Source organism: Bombina bombina, chromosome 4, assembly GCF_027579735.1.
Source record: "Bombina bombina isolate aBomBom1 chromosome 4, aBomBom1.pri, whole genome shotgun sequence".
Classification (NCBI taxonomy): Eukaryota; Metazoa; Chordata; class Amphibia; order Anura; family Bombinatoridae; genus Bombina; species Bombina bombina.
In genome coordinates this window covers 287,464,022-287,480,035 of record NC_069502.1, presented here as the reverse complement: position 1 = coordinate 287,480,035, position 16,014 = coordinate 287,464,022, and the positions used below count along the sequence as shown (strand labels likewise).

Sequence of the window (16,014 nt, the reverse complement as noted above, 5' to 3'; positions counted from 1 at the left end):
CACAGTTGCAGTGGTCTGAGATGAAAGCGAGCAAACGGAATGATGTCCATTGCCACTACCATTAATCCGATTACCTCCATACACTGAGCCACTGATGGCCGAGGAATGGACAGAAGTGCTCGGCAAGCATTCAAAATCGTTGATTTTCTGACCTCCATCAGAAATACTTTCATGGCTGCCGAGTCTATCAGAGTTCCCAAGAAAGGAACCCTTGTCTGTGGAACAAGTGAACTCTTCTCTATGTTCACCTTCCAGCCGTGAGTTCTCAGAAAAGACAACACTGTGTCCGTGTGAGATTTTGTCAGATGATATGTTGACGCCTGAATCAGAATATTGTCCGGATAAGGCGCCACCGCTATCCCTTGCGGTCTGAGAACCGCCAAAAGAGACCCTAGAACCTTTGTGAAGATTCTGGGTGCTGTGGCCAATCCGAAAGGAAGAGCCATGAACTGATAATGTTTGTCCAAGAAGGCAAACCTTAGAAACCGATGATGATCTTTGTGGATTGGAATATGAAGGAAAGCATCCTTCAAATCCATGGTAGTCATATATTGACCCTCCTGGATCATTGACAAAATCGTTCAAATTGTCTCCATCTTGAATGATGGAACTCTTAGAAGTTTGTTTAGACACTTGAGGTCCAAAATGGGTCTGAACGTTCCCTCTTTTTTGGGGACCACAAATAGGTTTGAGTAAAACCCCTGTCCCTGTTCCAATTTTGGAACAGGACAGATTACTCCCATAGTAAAAAGGTATTTTACACAGCGTAAGAACGCCTCTCTCTTTATCTGGTTTGCAGATAATTTTGAAAGATGAAATCTCCCTCTTGGGAGAAAATCCTTGAATTCCAATTGATAACCGTGGGTCACTATTTCTAGTGCCCCGGAATCCTGAACATCTCTTGCCCAAGCCTGAGCAAAGAAAGAAAGTCTGCCCCCTACTAGATCCGGGTCCGGATCGGGGGCCACCCCTTCATGCTGATTTGTGAAAGAAGAAGAAGCGGGGGGTCCTCCTTTAAAGTTCCGAAAGAAACGAAAATTTATTCCGTTTACCCCTCTTTTTAACAATCCTATCCTGAGGTAGGGCATGGCCCTTACCTCCTGTAATATCAGAAATGATCTCCTTCAATTCTGGCCCAAAAAGGGTCTTACCTTTAAAGGGAATAGCTAAAAGCTTATGTTTTGATGACACATCAGCAGACCAAGATTTGAGCCACAATGCTCTACGTGCTAAAATAGCAAATTCTGCATTTTTTGCCGCTAATTTAGCAATTTGAAAAGCGGCATCAGTAATAAAAGAATTAGCTAGCTTAAGAGCTATTAACAAATAATTTCTTTAGTAGACCCTCTAATTTCTAATCCATAGGATTCTTGAAAGCACAACTATCCTCAATGGGTATAGTAGTACGCTTAGCTAGGGAAGATATAGCTCCCTCTACCTTAGGGACCGTTTGCCATGAGTCCCGAATGGTATCTGATATAGGAAACATTTTCTTAAAATTAGGAGAGGGAGAAAACGGTATACCTGGTCTATCCCATTCCTTACTAATAATTTCCAAAATTCTCTTAGGAACCGGAAAAACATCAGTGTAAGTAGGAACTTCCAAATTTTTATCCATTTTACACAATTTCTCTGGAGGAATCACAATAGGATCACAATCATCCAGAGTCGCTAAAACCTCCCTAAGCAACAGGCGGAGGTGTTCAAGCTTAAATTTAAATGACATAGCATCTGAATCTGTCTGAGGCAAAACATTCCATGAATCAGAAATTTCACCCTCAGACAGTAATTCCCTGATCCCCAACTCAGAGCACTGTGAGGGAACATCGGAAATAGCTAATAAAGCACCAGAGGATTCAGTATTTACATTAATACTTGACCTACTGCGTATACCCTGCAACACTGGTAATTTAGACAATACCTCTGTAAGGGTAGTTGACATAACTGCAGCCATCTCCTGCAGAGTAAAGGAATTAGACGCACTAGAAGTACTAGGCGTCGCTTGTGTGGGCATAAAAGGTTGTGACACTTGGGGAGAATTGGATGGCATATCCTGATTCTCTTCAGACTGAGAATCATCCCTAGGCACACTTACTTTATTTAAAATATGCTTTTTACATTGTAAAGCCCTTTCAGTACAAAAGTTACACAATGTTAGAGGGGGTTGCACAATAGCTTCTAAACACATAGAACAATGAGAAACCTCAATGTCAGACATGTTGAACAGACTAGTAATACCACAAGAGTAGTTTAAACACTTATTTATAGCATAAAATAAACATTAGAAAAAACGTGTACTGTGCCTTTAAGAAAAGAAAAAGAGAACAATTTTTCCAAAATGCACAAAAAACGTTAAATTATTCCCAAATTTAACTTAATATCGTTGGTTAATCCAAAAATTACTGCACCCAGAAGCAAGGGAAGAAATAAGGCTTTAGAAGTACTTATATCAACATGTAGTCAAAAGATAGATAAAAATACACTCTGCACCTCGCCACAGCTTTGCTGTGGCGCCTACCTGCCCACAGGGTACTTTAAATCAAGTTTCCAACCCTTCAGACCAGCTACACAGTTCAGGAGCCACCGAGTTACTGTTTGCTGCTGCTAAGCCTGAAGAAATTGCGCCAAAATAGGCTCCGCCCCTTAAGGTCAAAAGTCAGAGTAGGCCCAAACAACACCGCATGGAAATGCAGTTTTGCACTAAAGTAAAAATACACACACAATATAATCCTCAAGCATAAAACCAATAAGTTTTAAGTGCCAAAAATAAAAAACATAAAACATTGTTTTTTATATTGTCTCCCATGTCACATAATGCCCAAATATCAACTAATGAAAAATATAAAATAGGGACTCCAGTAACACCCCTCTAATTAAAATAGGTTTTACTGCTTACCCCATTCCCATACAGGGAAATAATGCCAGCCAGTTCTGATACACCAAGTCTCCTCAGAAAAAAAGGCTGCACATACCTTAATGCTGCTTGTAGCATGAAACCGGTCTCCACACTGAAGATGTCTCATGGTTACCTTCAGAAGTCTTGTGGGAACCAGTGTGGATCTTAGTTACAAATGCTAGGATCATCTAACCTCAGGGCAGAAATCTTCTTCCATATCCCCCTGAGGAAAATAGTACGCACCGGTACCATTTAAAATAAAAAACTTCTTGATTGAAGAAACTAAACTAACACCTCACTTTACCATGTCTTCCTAGTATAACACAGGCAAAGAGAATGACTGGGGGTGGAGGGGAAGGGGAGGGGCTATATATACAGCTCTGCTGTGGTGCTCTTTGCCACTTCCTGTTAGCAGGAGGTTAATATCCCACAAGTAAGGATGAAATCCGTGGACTCGTCATATCTTTGTAAAAGAAATAAATAATGAATGTATACTGCAATGTTGCTTTATTTTCACTAATTAAGCATTTTATAAAATCAATACAAAACAGTATACAGTATCTTGGTCTTTGGGTCCAGCACCTCTGTATCAGAAATTATATATATATATATATATATATATATATATATATATATATATATATATATATATATATATATATATATATATATAATTATATATAGAGCAACAGAAGAGGGAAGGGCGCACAGACAAAGGTTGTAGTATGTTAGGTGTCAAATGTAGCTATACGAACAACAAGCCAAATGAACACTCACTTGTAGTAACCTTCTCAACACAAATGAGGTATGGAAACAGCAAGGAGGGTAACAGAAACCCCAGGTTCCTCTCCGAATGGAAATCCAAGCCAAATGAACAGAAGATGAACCGTTGAGAGTGTGGAATTTCCAGTCCTGCAAACGTTTCTTTTACAAGTTTCTAGATTAAATCATCAACAGTTTTATGCTATTTTAAGACGTTTTTTAGAATGAAGTTACCTCCATGACTATAAAGATAGAATAGAATAAATGTTTGATACTGTCGAGAATTGTGTGCAGCATAGACGACTGATATTTCAGACACAGTGAGCCCTTCCCAACCCGATACACGCAAAAAGTTTACTTCTGTCGCAATTAGCGCCTGGCGGAATCGCTAAATATCGCTCCACTCGTAATGTGGCCCTTTATCTGAAATACCTTAAAAAAACTTGCAGAAAATGTGGGGAGCCGTATAGTTTACAATGGCTATGTTTGCACCACCAGGTGCTTAGTGCTTGATGCCTCACCAGCCAACCACAGCAAGCCCTGACATACTGTAACTCAATCAGCTAACATAATACCTGCCCACCCCACAGGCTACACAGAATGTGTAACCACCGCTCTGCATACAGTCTAGGATCCATCATGAATAAAGTAGATAGTTATCGTCCCTTTAAAAGTTACTTAAAGCAGTCAAATTTTTATTGTCCAAATTTCAGCTGACTTTTTTTTTGCACATACTCAAACACACATACACAGTCACACACAAACTCTCACACAAACAAAAACACACACAATCTCATGCACACACAAACTGTCATGCAAATGCATACTTAGGGGTAGATTTATCATAGTGCGAGCGGACATGAAACGATGTAGCTTATCATGTCCGCCTCACATTGATAAATGCCGACAGCATACGCTGATGGCATTTATCATTGCACCAGCAGTTCCTGTGAACTGCTGGTGCAATGCCGCCCCCTGCAGATTTTCTGGCCAATAGGGTGCTAGCAGGGGTTGTCAATCAACTCGATCGTATTTGTACTCAGAGGCAGCGCTTCATAACTTTTGTTTCCTGGTGGGACTGAAGGCTCGTGCAGAAACAGGGGCATCAAGCTCCATACGGAACTTGATAAATCGGCCCCTTAGACTTTCATACACACAAACACAAACTCTCATTTGCACACACAGTCTCATGCACACACAAACTCTTGCACATATGCATACTTAAACTCTCATATACATACACGCACGTATAGACAAAAACAAAAACACAAATGCACACAAACTCATGCAAATACATATACACATAAAAATTCTCATACACAAATACACATATACTCTGACAAAACACAAACACTATCTCTCTCACACATGCACACATACACATATACTCTCACAAAACACAAACACTATCTCTCTCACACATGCACACATACACATATCATGAAATACTAATCAAACAATGTCATGCTTTATGTTTCTCTTTCATAGAATCAGATAGCAGTCTCAGCACTGAAGTCTTTATCCAGTCTGTATGGTACCAACTATACTTATGGACCTATTGCCACTACAATTTGTAAGTTTCTTATACAGTACTTTATTCCAGAAAATGTATGTCATCACACAAATATTACAAACTAGGGATGGGCAAATGTGTTTAAAACTACAATTCATTTTTGACAAAAGAATGTCGATAAGGACGAAAAACCCTTATAATTCGTTATGCAAATGTTATTTTCGATTTTTGAATGTTATTTTTGATTTCAAATGTTCATAATTAGATTAAATATCCACATTCGAAATTTTGAATGTAGTATTAGATTTAACAAAGACATTTAAAATTGAAATAACATTTGTATTATTTTAAATTAGCTCTCATTCCTGACTTAGGTGGACTTGCAGGATATCTCCTGTTATAGTTTTTTTTTTTTGAGAGACATTCTGCATTAGATAGTCAAGCAAAGAGTTTTGTATGCATTTATATTGACTGCTCTGGGGAAGACTCTAGAACAAAGTGTGATGAGTCCGAGGATGTAAGTTTCAAAAGAGCTTCTTCTCCTATGGTGGAAGATCTCAGCCACCCCCTGGTATCTTTGGATCTGGAGTCTTCTTTGCCTGATGTGTCATCAGATCCATCAAAAGCAATAGAGCCAGGACTAAATGCAGTAGGTTAGTGTTGGTGTTATATATGGCATACTTACTGGCTTTTAATAAGTCCCTCCGGCTGTGGTCACAAAGGGGTTAATGATTATTCAGATAAGCTGGAATGTAAAAGTCCCTATGGCCTCTGAAGGAGAGATTAGATTATCAGCCTCTCAAGAAACATAGAGGAAATCTCTAATTCTGACCACATCAGTAGGAATATTCCCCTGCAAGATGGTGGAGCTCTGATTGTAAAGCCAGGGGTCCCCAGCACAGCAACTATAACTGTCAAAACTACAGCAGTAAAGTCCCTCGCCACCATGTCTTTCACCTCTACTGCCACTATCCTTACCCTCTCTGATGCACCAGTAGTTCTGATTGGATGGATTCATCTCTCTCTTCTCTGGGTAAAGAAACACTAGCAGAATTATATTCTTCTCACGATGCTCAGACAACTAGCACAACCTCTCAAATGGAATTATAAGACAAATATTTATATACTATTCAGAAGTTCTTTGGGAGGGAAATTCGATTCCTAATGGACAAAAATATAATGATTCAAATTTTGCTAATTCAAATACTGCATAATTTGAATATTACATTTAAAGATAGCATTAGAAATACTATTTTGGATTGTCTGAAATTCTTTCAAAATTGAATGTTACAAACTATTTTTGAAATTGAAACAAAAAAATAGGAACAATAACATTCAAATAATGTTACCATAACATTTGAATAATACAAAGAATGACCGAACATTTGAAAACTCACATTCGTTAAACAAATGTTAGAATGTTGTACAAACATCTGAAATTCAAAACGAACAAACAAATGTATTAAAACTGAAAAACATTTACCCATCCATAATGCTAACAGTTTTTTGAACGAGAACTTTTATTAAATGGGCAGCAAATATGCACTTTGTATCTTCCTTATTAATGGGACTTTAAACTTTCTATTGTATATATGAAAGAGTACTTATCAAACATATTACAAATATTTTTGCATGAAAATGGTTAAACTCTCACAGTTTTATTTGTGGACAGTGTCACACTTCATATGCAGAAAAAAACAAGTACTTATAACTCCCTACAGTAATATCCATTTTTTACAACAAACAAGAACTTATGCATTGTAAAGAAAGTGCAAGTTTTTATTTATTTTGTCCACGGAGTTTTCAAATTCTGAGGCCTGTAGGTGTAATGACAAGGTTCACAAGCCTTAGCTTGTTACATATCTGCCCTTAATAGACCTCAATAGAGATTATCCAAGAAGCAAATGAAAAAAATAAAATTTCTGCTAACAAAAATACATTGGCTAGCAGTGTCTACTCCAGTAAGAATTCCTGATTGGCTCCTCCAACAAGGCAAGTGGTAAGTGGAATTTAGCTATTGAGAGACAAATGAAGCAAATAAAGTGTTAATGCATTCAACATTTTTTCACACTCACCTAATATTTGAATTTATTGCAAGACAGCAGAACAGTATTTTAAATACAAGAGACTAGATTACAAGAGGCTCGCAAATTATTGCGCTAAAGTTTTCGCGAATATTTGCGCCCCTTTCAACTGTGCTGATATTACAAGTGAATTTTGCTAGTGTAATCTTGATTTACGGGAGAATCCTTACTGAGATCTCAGAGCACAAAAACTTAAAAAATGCATTACAAAGTACAGTTACATACAAAAAATATTGCACACAAAAGTTATAAGGGCTCAAAGTGATGTGATCTCGGGTGTTAGAAAAAGAGCCGCAGAAGGGCTTTAACATTGAGATACATACATATTATTATTATTCTTTTTTATAAAGCACCAACAGATTCCGCAGTGCTGTCCATGTGTACAAACATAAAAGTACAGTACTGTACAATACAATATAATAGACACCGGACAAAGTTTAAATAACAAATACAGGGGGAATTAAGGGCCCTGTTCCTGTGGAAACTTACATTCTAGATGGGTAGGAGGGTGGAGTTAGATGAGGGCAGCTATTAGGCAAGTGGAATTCATTTATTACTGATTTGGAGATAGGCTTCCCTGAACAAAAAGGTCTTTAGGGAGCGTTTAAAGGAGGAGAGGTTAGGGGAAAGTCTGACAGCTCCAGATGGTTGGTGCCACACGAGAGAAGTCCTGCAGTCTAGCATGGAAGGAGGTGATGGTAGAAGATGCAAGGAGCAGGTCATTGTTGGATCTTAGGGGGCGGGCTGGAGTATATTTGTTGATGAGTGTTAGGTTCCGGTGTACATGCGCTCAGGACACAGACCCTCAGGGCAGTGGTAGGGATTTGAAGACACCGACCCCTGACCCGGGGAAGAGTATCCTGGACGTGGATAGATGATATTCTGTGATTCATAGTTGCTAGAAGTTATTGTAGAATAAATGGAGAGTGCAACATTTGTATTCAATAAATTCTGACTTCACCGTGACTTATAGTTAGTTAATAGGAGTAGCTGCAGGATTCAATGAGAGAAAAATATAGCAATGTGGAATGTTCAGGCTTCAGAGTAAACTGGTAAAAGATTGACACTTAGATGCAAACTAAGGTTTGTTGCAGGTTCACAGTACATAATATTATATAGAGCTGTATGTCAGAATTAAACAGAGCAGCACAGGTGATAGACAAGTTGCAAGTTTTATGCATTAATTACATTTGTGCATATATATGCAAACTAAGGTTTGTTGCAGGTTCACAGTACATAATATTATATAGAGCTGTATGTCAGTAATAATCAGAGCAGCACAGGTGATAGTCAAGTTGCAAGTTTGAAGCATCAATTACTGTTTGTGCATATATTGGAGAATCACATGAAAGCTTTTAACTGAACACATAGATGCAGAGTTTTGAATATGTTAACATATTTGTAGAAGGATATTTCAGCTATGACAACTTGTTGCAGAGAATAGTTATACAGTTCTGTGTAAGATGCTGTTGTTATAATTAGAGAGTGATGATAACCAAAAGTATGCTTGATTTATAATAAAGTTCAGAGTTTGTTAAGTAGCAGTGTCCAGGTAACAAAATGGAATTATTTGGATACTTGCGATTTGATGATTTTAGGCAGAGGAAATAGGAAAAACTGAAGCTTAAAGATGTTGGTAGGATTCATGCACGATCAACCACAGACCTCAGTTGTTTTCAGGAACACAACTTCAAAGTTAATGCAAAGCACATTAGGCCTGAGAAGACTTAAAAAGAGGCTGAGGGAATCAGGTGCATGAATGATTAATCAGGCAGGCAAGCTGAATGCAAATACTGCCCAAACCAGCTTGATTTGTCAGAAGCAGGGAAGGCAGTCTTAAAGGGACAGTGATGTTAGGCTGAGATATGTTACAATGAGTGAGGACAGGTAGGGGGGGGCTGCTTTGGTAAGGGCTTTGTAGGTCAGGGTGAGAATTTTCAATTTAATTCTGGTGTGAATGGGGAGCCAGTGAAGGGACTCGCAGAGAGGTGCAGCATATACAGAGCGTTGGGAGAGTTGGATTAGCCTAGCAGAGGCATTTAGGATGGATTGCAGAGGGGAGAGGCGGGAGAGAGGGAGGCCAGTTAGTAGGTTATTACAGTAGTCAAGTCGGGAAATTACCAGGGAGTGGATTAGCTTTTTAGTAGTTTCGGCACTCAGAAACGGTTGAATTTTGGAGATATTAAGTAGGTGGCTGTGACAGGATGAAGAGAGCAGTTGTATGTGGGGTATGAAGGACAGATTGGAGTCAAGCGTAACTCCTAGGCAGCAGACATGGGGTGATGGGGAGATAGTGGTGTCACCAACAGTGATTGAAAAGTTAGAAACCGGGGTAGAATTAGAGGGGGGATTAAAAGGAGCTCAGTCTTGATGTTGATGTTGATTTTTATGTGGTGAGAGGCCATCCAAGAAGAAATTCCAGATAAGCAGACACTGATGTGAGAAAGGACAGAAGGAAAGAGTGCAGGGGTGGATAGGTAGATCTGAGTATCATAAGCATAGAGGTGATACTTGAAGCCATAGCTACTGATAAGTTTACCCAGTGAGGAAGTATAAATATAGAAGAGTAGAGGACTCAGAACAGAGCCTTGAGGTACTCCAACAGACAGAAGCAATGGAGAGGAGGAGTCACCAGTAAAGCAAAAAGAAATGGGCCTAGTAGAGAGATAAGAGTGGATCCAGGAGAGGGCAGTGTCAGAGAGCCCAAGGGAGCTGAGAGTCCATAGGAGAAGGGGATGGTTAACGGTGTCAAAGGCAGCAGACAGGTGAAGTATGATAAGTAGTGGCCGTTGTTTTTAGCAGAAAGAAGATCGTTAGTAACCTTGGTGAGGGCAGTCTCAGTTGAGTGTTGGGGACGGAAGCCAGATTGCAGGGGGTCAAGCAATGAGTTGGAGGAGAAGAAGTGGGTTAGGTTATTGAAAACTAGTTTTTCCAGGACTTTTGACGCTAGCTAAAGCAGTTATATGGGGCGGTAGTTTGCAGGAGAATTTGGGTCGAGGGAGGGTTTTTTGAGGATGGGGTGACCTTTGCATGTTTGAAGGAAGATGGGAATGAACCAGTAGTAAGGGAAAGGTTGAGTATGTGAGTAAGAGCTGGAGTGAGGGTTGAAGACAGAGAAGGTATTAGATGTGAAGGGATAGGGTCAAGTGGGCAGGTAGTGAGGTGTGAGGAAGACAATAGGAAGTCATTTCATTCTCATTGGTTGGGGTGAAGGTTCCGAGAGTGGTGTAGGGAATGAGCAGAGCAGAGATGGGAGGTTGCAGTCTTGTGTTGGGATTTTACTTTGGATGGTAAGTGTTTTGTTGAAAAAGTAGTCTGCCAGGTTTTGAGCACTAAAGGCAGATGAAGGGGTGGTTAAGGTGGATAGAGGAGACAGTTGAAAATGGAGAAGAGACGTTTAGGGTTTGAGGAGTGAGTAGATAAAAGAGAAAAGAAGTATGTTTGCTTTGCTAAGTGAAGGGCAGATGAGTAAGAATAAATAATTAACGTATAGTGGAGGACATATACATGTGTAATGATGGATATGTATATAAATATATATGAGTATATATATATTACTATATGTGTACATATATTTTAATGTATTTATATGTGTATATATGTATTTACAGACATATATACACATATAAAAACATAAATATATATGTACACATATATAGAAATTTATATGAGTGCATTAGAGCCTTTTGCCATTAAGTAGATGAAAACATGTAAATTCATATTAATGCAATATTCATATTTAATAACAATTTTACTGTAAATATTTCACATTCCAAAGTTCTGTAAATTGCATAATATGTTCTATGAATTTCTATTAGTATATATATATATATATATATATATATATATATATATACAGTATATATATATATATATATACTGTATATCTGTAAATATCTATATATAATGTTATATATATATATATATATATATATATATATATATATATATATATATATATATATATATATATATATATATACTTCTAGAAAAAAGATCAGCACTCACCGGACTTCAAATACAGTGGAACAATTCTGTAATGTGTGACGTTTCAGGGACTTGCTCCCCTTCCTCAGACTAACAAACAGTGCAACACAGCAAACATATAAAGACCATAAGCCCCTCCCCTCATGTTTAAAAATTGCACCCAAACTTGGTTGCCCTGGTAACAGGGAAAACACAAACCATAAGTTATGTAAATATCAATCATGATATTTGAGGATGTTAATGGATGACAATATGAAGTGATTAACTGATGTACACCATATTATCTGTATGTTGGTGATTGTTTGACACATTTCTAATACTATGAATGGTTTGTGTTTTCACTGCTTATGGTCTTTATATGTTTGCTGTGTTGCACTGTTTGTTAGTCTGAGGAAGGGGAGCAAGTCCCCAAAACGTCACACATTACAGAATTGTTTCACTGTATTTGAAGTCCAGTGAGTGTGGGTCTTTTTTCTACAAGTATTTATCTTCATTAGACCGAACACTGGCTGTTGTCCTGTGAAGTGAGAGTGTGGGCCCTTTTGGACTTATATATAAGTATAAATATATATTTGTGCAAAAAAACAAACTTTATGCTTCCTTTTATTCCTGGCAGGGAGAGTCCACAACTTCATTCATTACTGTTGAGAATATCAACAACTGGCCACCCGGAGGAGGCAAAGACACCCCAGCCAAAGGCTATAAATATCCCTCCCACTTCCCCTATCCCCCCAGTCATTTGGCCGAGGGAACAAGGAAAAACAGGAGAAACATTAGGGTATAGAGGTGCCAAAAGAAAAATAACAGGGAAGCCGTCTAAAACATATTACGGGCGGGGTCATGGACTCTTTCTACCAGGAAAGAAAGGAATTTATCTGGTAAGCATAAATTTTGTTTTCTTTTTAAAGGCAGGGAGAGTCCACAACTTCATTAATTACTGTTGGGAACCAATACCCAAGCTCCAGAGGACACTGAATGAATAAAACTGGAGGGCAAAAAAAGAAAGGCAGACCCTAATCTGAGGTCACCACAGCCTGTAACACTTTTCTCCCAAAAGCTGCCTCCACAGAAGCAAAAGCATTACATTTATAGAACTTTGAAAAAGTATGTAAGGAGGACCAGGTAGGACATTACAAATCTGATCCATGGAAGCTTCATTCTTAAAAGCCCAAGAAGAAGAAGCTTCTCTAGTGGAATGAGCCGTTAACCTCTCAGGAGGCTGTCGTCCAGCCTTCTCATAAGCCAAACGGATGATGCTTCTCAGCCAGAAAGATAATGAAGTCGAGTGGCCTTCTGACCCCTGCGCTTACCAGAATATAACACAAACAAGGAAGAGGATTGTTTGCCTGAAATCCTTCATATCCTGAAGATAGAATTTTAAGGCACGTACAACATCTAGATTGTGGAGCAAATGTTCCTTCGAGGATGTAGGATTAGGACAAAAGGAAGGAACAACAATCTCCTGATTGATGTTATGATTCGAGATTACCTTAGGTAGGAAACTTAACTTACATATACAGGTATAAAAGAATAGATGGTGGAACAAGTGGGCAGCCTCTAACGAAGTAGGGAGTACCCCTACGAAACGCGTAAGGCCACGCCCATCATTCACACGCTACCATTCACAGCTGATGCAAGTTGCCGGCTTTTATTGCTTGCAAACAGCTGATTCCAGCGGCGTGTTTTTACATACTTTAAGCAAGTGCCTATACTCTACGGACCGTATAGCAACCCTGGGACAGTCTGCACATTTGTTTGATGTGTGTAACTTTTGGACACGCTATTGATGGACTTTGTGTGCAGCTGAACGGACAGTAAGGGAATCTATCTGAGAGACCTGGACGGTACCCAAGCGCTTTTGTCATACCTCATTTCAGTTGAGGTTATCCTTGTGAGTTTTTAATCGTTGATGTGAAAATAAATGCTTTTGGTTTTACAAACATATTGCACTTAGAGGTGTTGCGCCTGTTTTCCTTTCTTTTCTTCTATGCAGTCTATATCCGGTGATCAGAGCCGTGACAGGTGTATGGCAGCAACCCAGACTCAAGTGCAACACTGAAACCTGCCCCCCCCCCCCCCCCCCGCGCATATATCCTTTTTTTCAGTTATCTCAGTGGGGCGCTCACAATTGTGTTTTATTGTGTTGGAAACTTAACTTAGTACGTAAAACCGCCTTATCTGCACAAAAAATAAGGTAAGGCGGATTACACTGTAAGGCAGAAAGCTCAGAGACTCTGCGAGCTGGGGCAATGGCCAACAAAAACAAAACCTTCCAGGATAGAAGCTTAAAGGGACAGTCTAGGCCAAAATAAACTTTCATAATTCAGATAGAGCATGTAATTTTAAACAATTTTCCAATTTACTTTTATCACCAATTTTGTTTTGTTCTCTTGGTATTCTTAGTTGAAAGCTTAACCTAGGAGGTTCATATGCTAATTTCTTTGACCTTGAAGCACACCTCTTTTCAGATTGCATTTTAACAGTTTTTCACCACTATAGGGTGTTAGTTCACGTATTTCATATAGATAACACTGTGCTCGCGCACGTGAAGTTATCTGGGAGCAGGCACTGATTGGCTAGACTGCAAGTCTGTCAAAAGAACTAAAATAAGGGGGCAGTTTGCAGAGGTTTAGATACAAGATAATCACAGAGGTTAAAACTATATTATTATAACTGTGTTGGTTATGCAAAACTGGGGAATGGGTAATAAAGGGATTATCTATCTTTTAAAACAATAAAAATTCTGGTGTAGACTGTCCCTTTAAGATCAACAGAATGCATAGGCTCAAACGGAGCCTGCTGCAAAACACGAAGAACAAGGTTGAGGCTCAAAGGAGGAGCAACAGGTTTAAACATAGGCCTGATTCTAGCCAGAGCCGCTAATCTCTTGTGAAGTAAGACCGACAGGGCTGAAATCTGACCCTTTAGAGAACTGGCGTATAGACCCTTTTCCAAACCATCTTGAGAAAGGATAGAATTCAGGTAACCTTCACCCTGTGCCATAGAAGACTCTGTTCCTCACACCAATGAAGGTTAGTACGCCATACCTTGTGGTAAATATGGTGAGAGACCGGCTTGTGAGCCTGGATTAAAGTATCTATCACACTATCCGAAAAACCTCTCTTGGATAAGACTAAACATTCAATTTCCACGCAGTCAGTTTCAGAGAATCGATATTTTGATGTAGGAAAGGACCCTGAGTCAAAAGGTCCACAAGACAAGGTAACCTCCACAGAGGGGAGGAGGACATTCTTATTAGATCCGCAAACCAAGTCCTTCGTGGCCACGAAGGAGCTATTAGTATCACCGGAGCCTGCTCCTGCTTGATGTGAGCCACTACTCGAGGAAGAAGGGCCAATGGAGGAAAAATATATATGATATTGAACCTCCATGGAACCGCTAATGCGTCTACCAATTCCGCTTGGGGATCCCTCGATCTCGACCCATATCTGGGTAGCTTGGTATTGAGACGAGAAGCCATGAGGTCTATCTCCGAAACTCCTGATCTGAGAGTTATCTCTGAGAACACCTTGGGGTGGAGAGCCCACTCCACCGGGTGAAGGGATAGTCTGCTGAGGAAGTCTGCTTCCCAGTTGTCCACCCCCGAGATGTGAATCGTGGATAGAATACAATTGTGAGATTCTGCCCATTGAAGGATTCGAGACACCTCTATCATTGCTAGGGAACTTCTTGTTCCTCCCTGGTGGTTGATGTAAGCCAACAAGGTTATATTGTCTGATTGGAATCTTATATACCAGGCAGAACTGGCCAGGGGACATGCCCTTAGAGCATTGTAAATTGCCCAAAGTTCCAAGATATTGATCGGACGAGCTGATTCTTCTCAGGACCACGTCCCCTGAGCACTCTTGGAACTCCAGACTGCTCCCCAGCCTGAGAGGCCGGCATCACAATCTCCCAGGATGGTCTCAAGAAGCACATGCCTAGGGCTAGGTGATCTTGACAGAGCCACCAAGAGAGAGAGTCTCTGGTCAGATTGTCCAAAACAATTTGTTGAAACAAGATTGTGTGATCTCCGTTCCACTACCTCAACATGCATATTTGTAGAGGTCTGAGATGGAATCTAGCAAAAGGAATAATGTCCATGGAGGACACCATGAGACCAATTACCTCCATGCACTGAGCCACCTAAGGATTTAGCGTTGTCTGAAGGGATAGACATGCTGCCAATAGCTTTGAGCGAAAAACAACCCTGATACTGGGAAACAGGGAACTCTTTTCTATGTTTATCTTCCATCTGTGAGTTTGGAGAAGAAACAGAAGAGAATCCATCGGATATCTTGCTAAAAGAAAAGATGGAGCTTGAACCAAGATATCATTCAGGTACGGGGCTGCAGCTAAGCCAAATGGCAAGGCTATGAACTAGAAATGTTGGTCCAGGAATGCAAACCTCAGGAACTGAAAATGATCCTTGCAGATTGGGACATGATGGTATGTATCCTTTAAGTCAATTGTGGTCATGAACTGCCCTTCCTGGATGAAAGGAAGGATGGACCTGATAGTCTCCATTTTGAAGGAGGGGACCCTGAGAAACTTGTTGACTAAGTCTAGAATAGGGCGATAAGTTCCCTCTGAGGAGGGCACCTGGACGATTACTCTCAAGGAGAGGAGATCCTGAACGCAGTCTAAAAGGCTGCTCTATTCTCTGGTCTTGTAGATAAACTTGAGAGAAGAAATGTGCCCCTTGGGGGACGAGATTTGAAACCTATCTTGTAACCCTGGGACACAACATCTTATACCCAGGAATCCAAAAT

General features: G+C 39.8%; 1 protein-coding gene across 1 annotated transcript in view; it reads left to right on the top strand.

The window, feature by feature from the left end:
- Positions 1 to 16,014, top strand: part of LOC128656215 (mast cell carboxypeptidase A-like) — a 173,551-nt gene that overhangs the window by 147,935 nt on the left and 9,602 nt on the right. Inside the window, exon 10 of the mRNA XM_053710003.1 lies at positions 5,147 to 5,231. Coding sequence (XP_053565978.1) covers positions 5,147 to 5,231 — 85 coding nt within the window. The remainder of the gene's footprint in view (positions 1 to 5,146; positions 5,232 to 16,014) is intronic.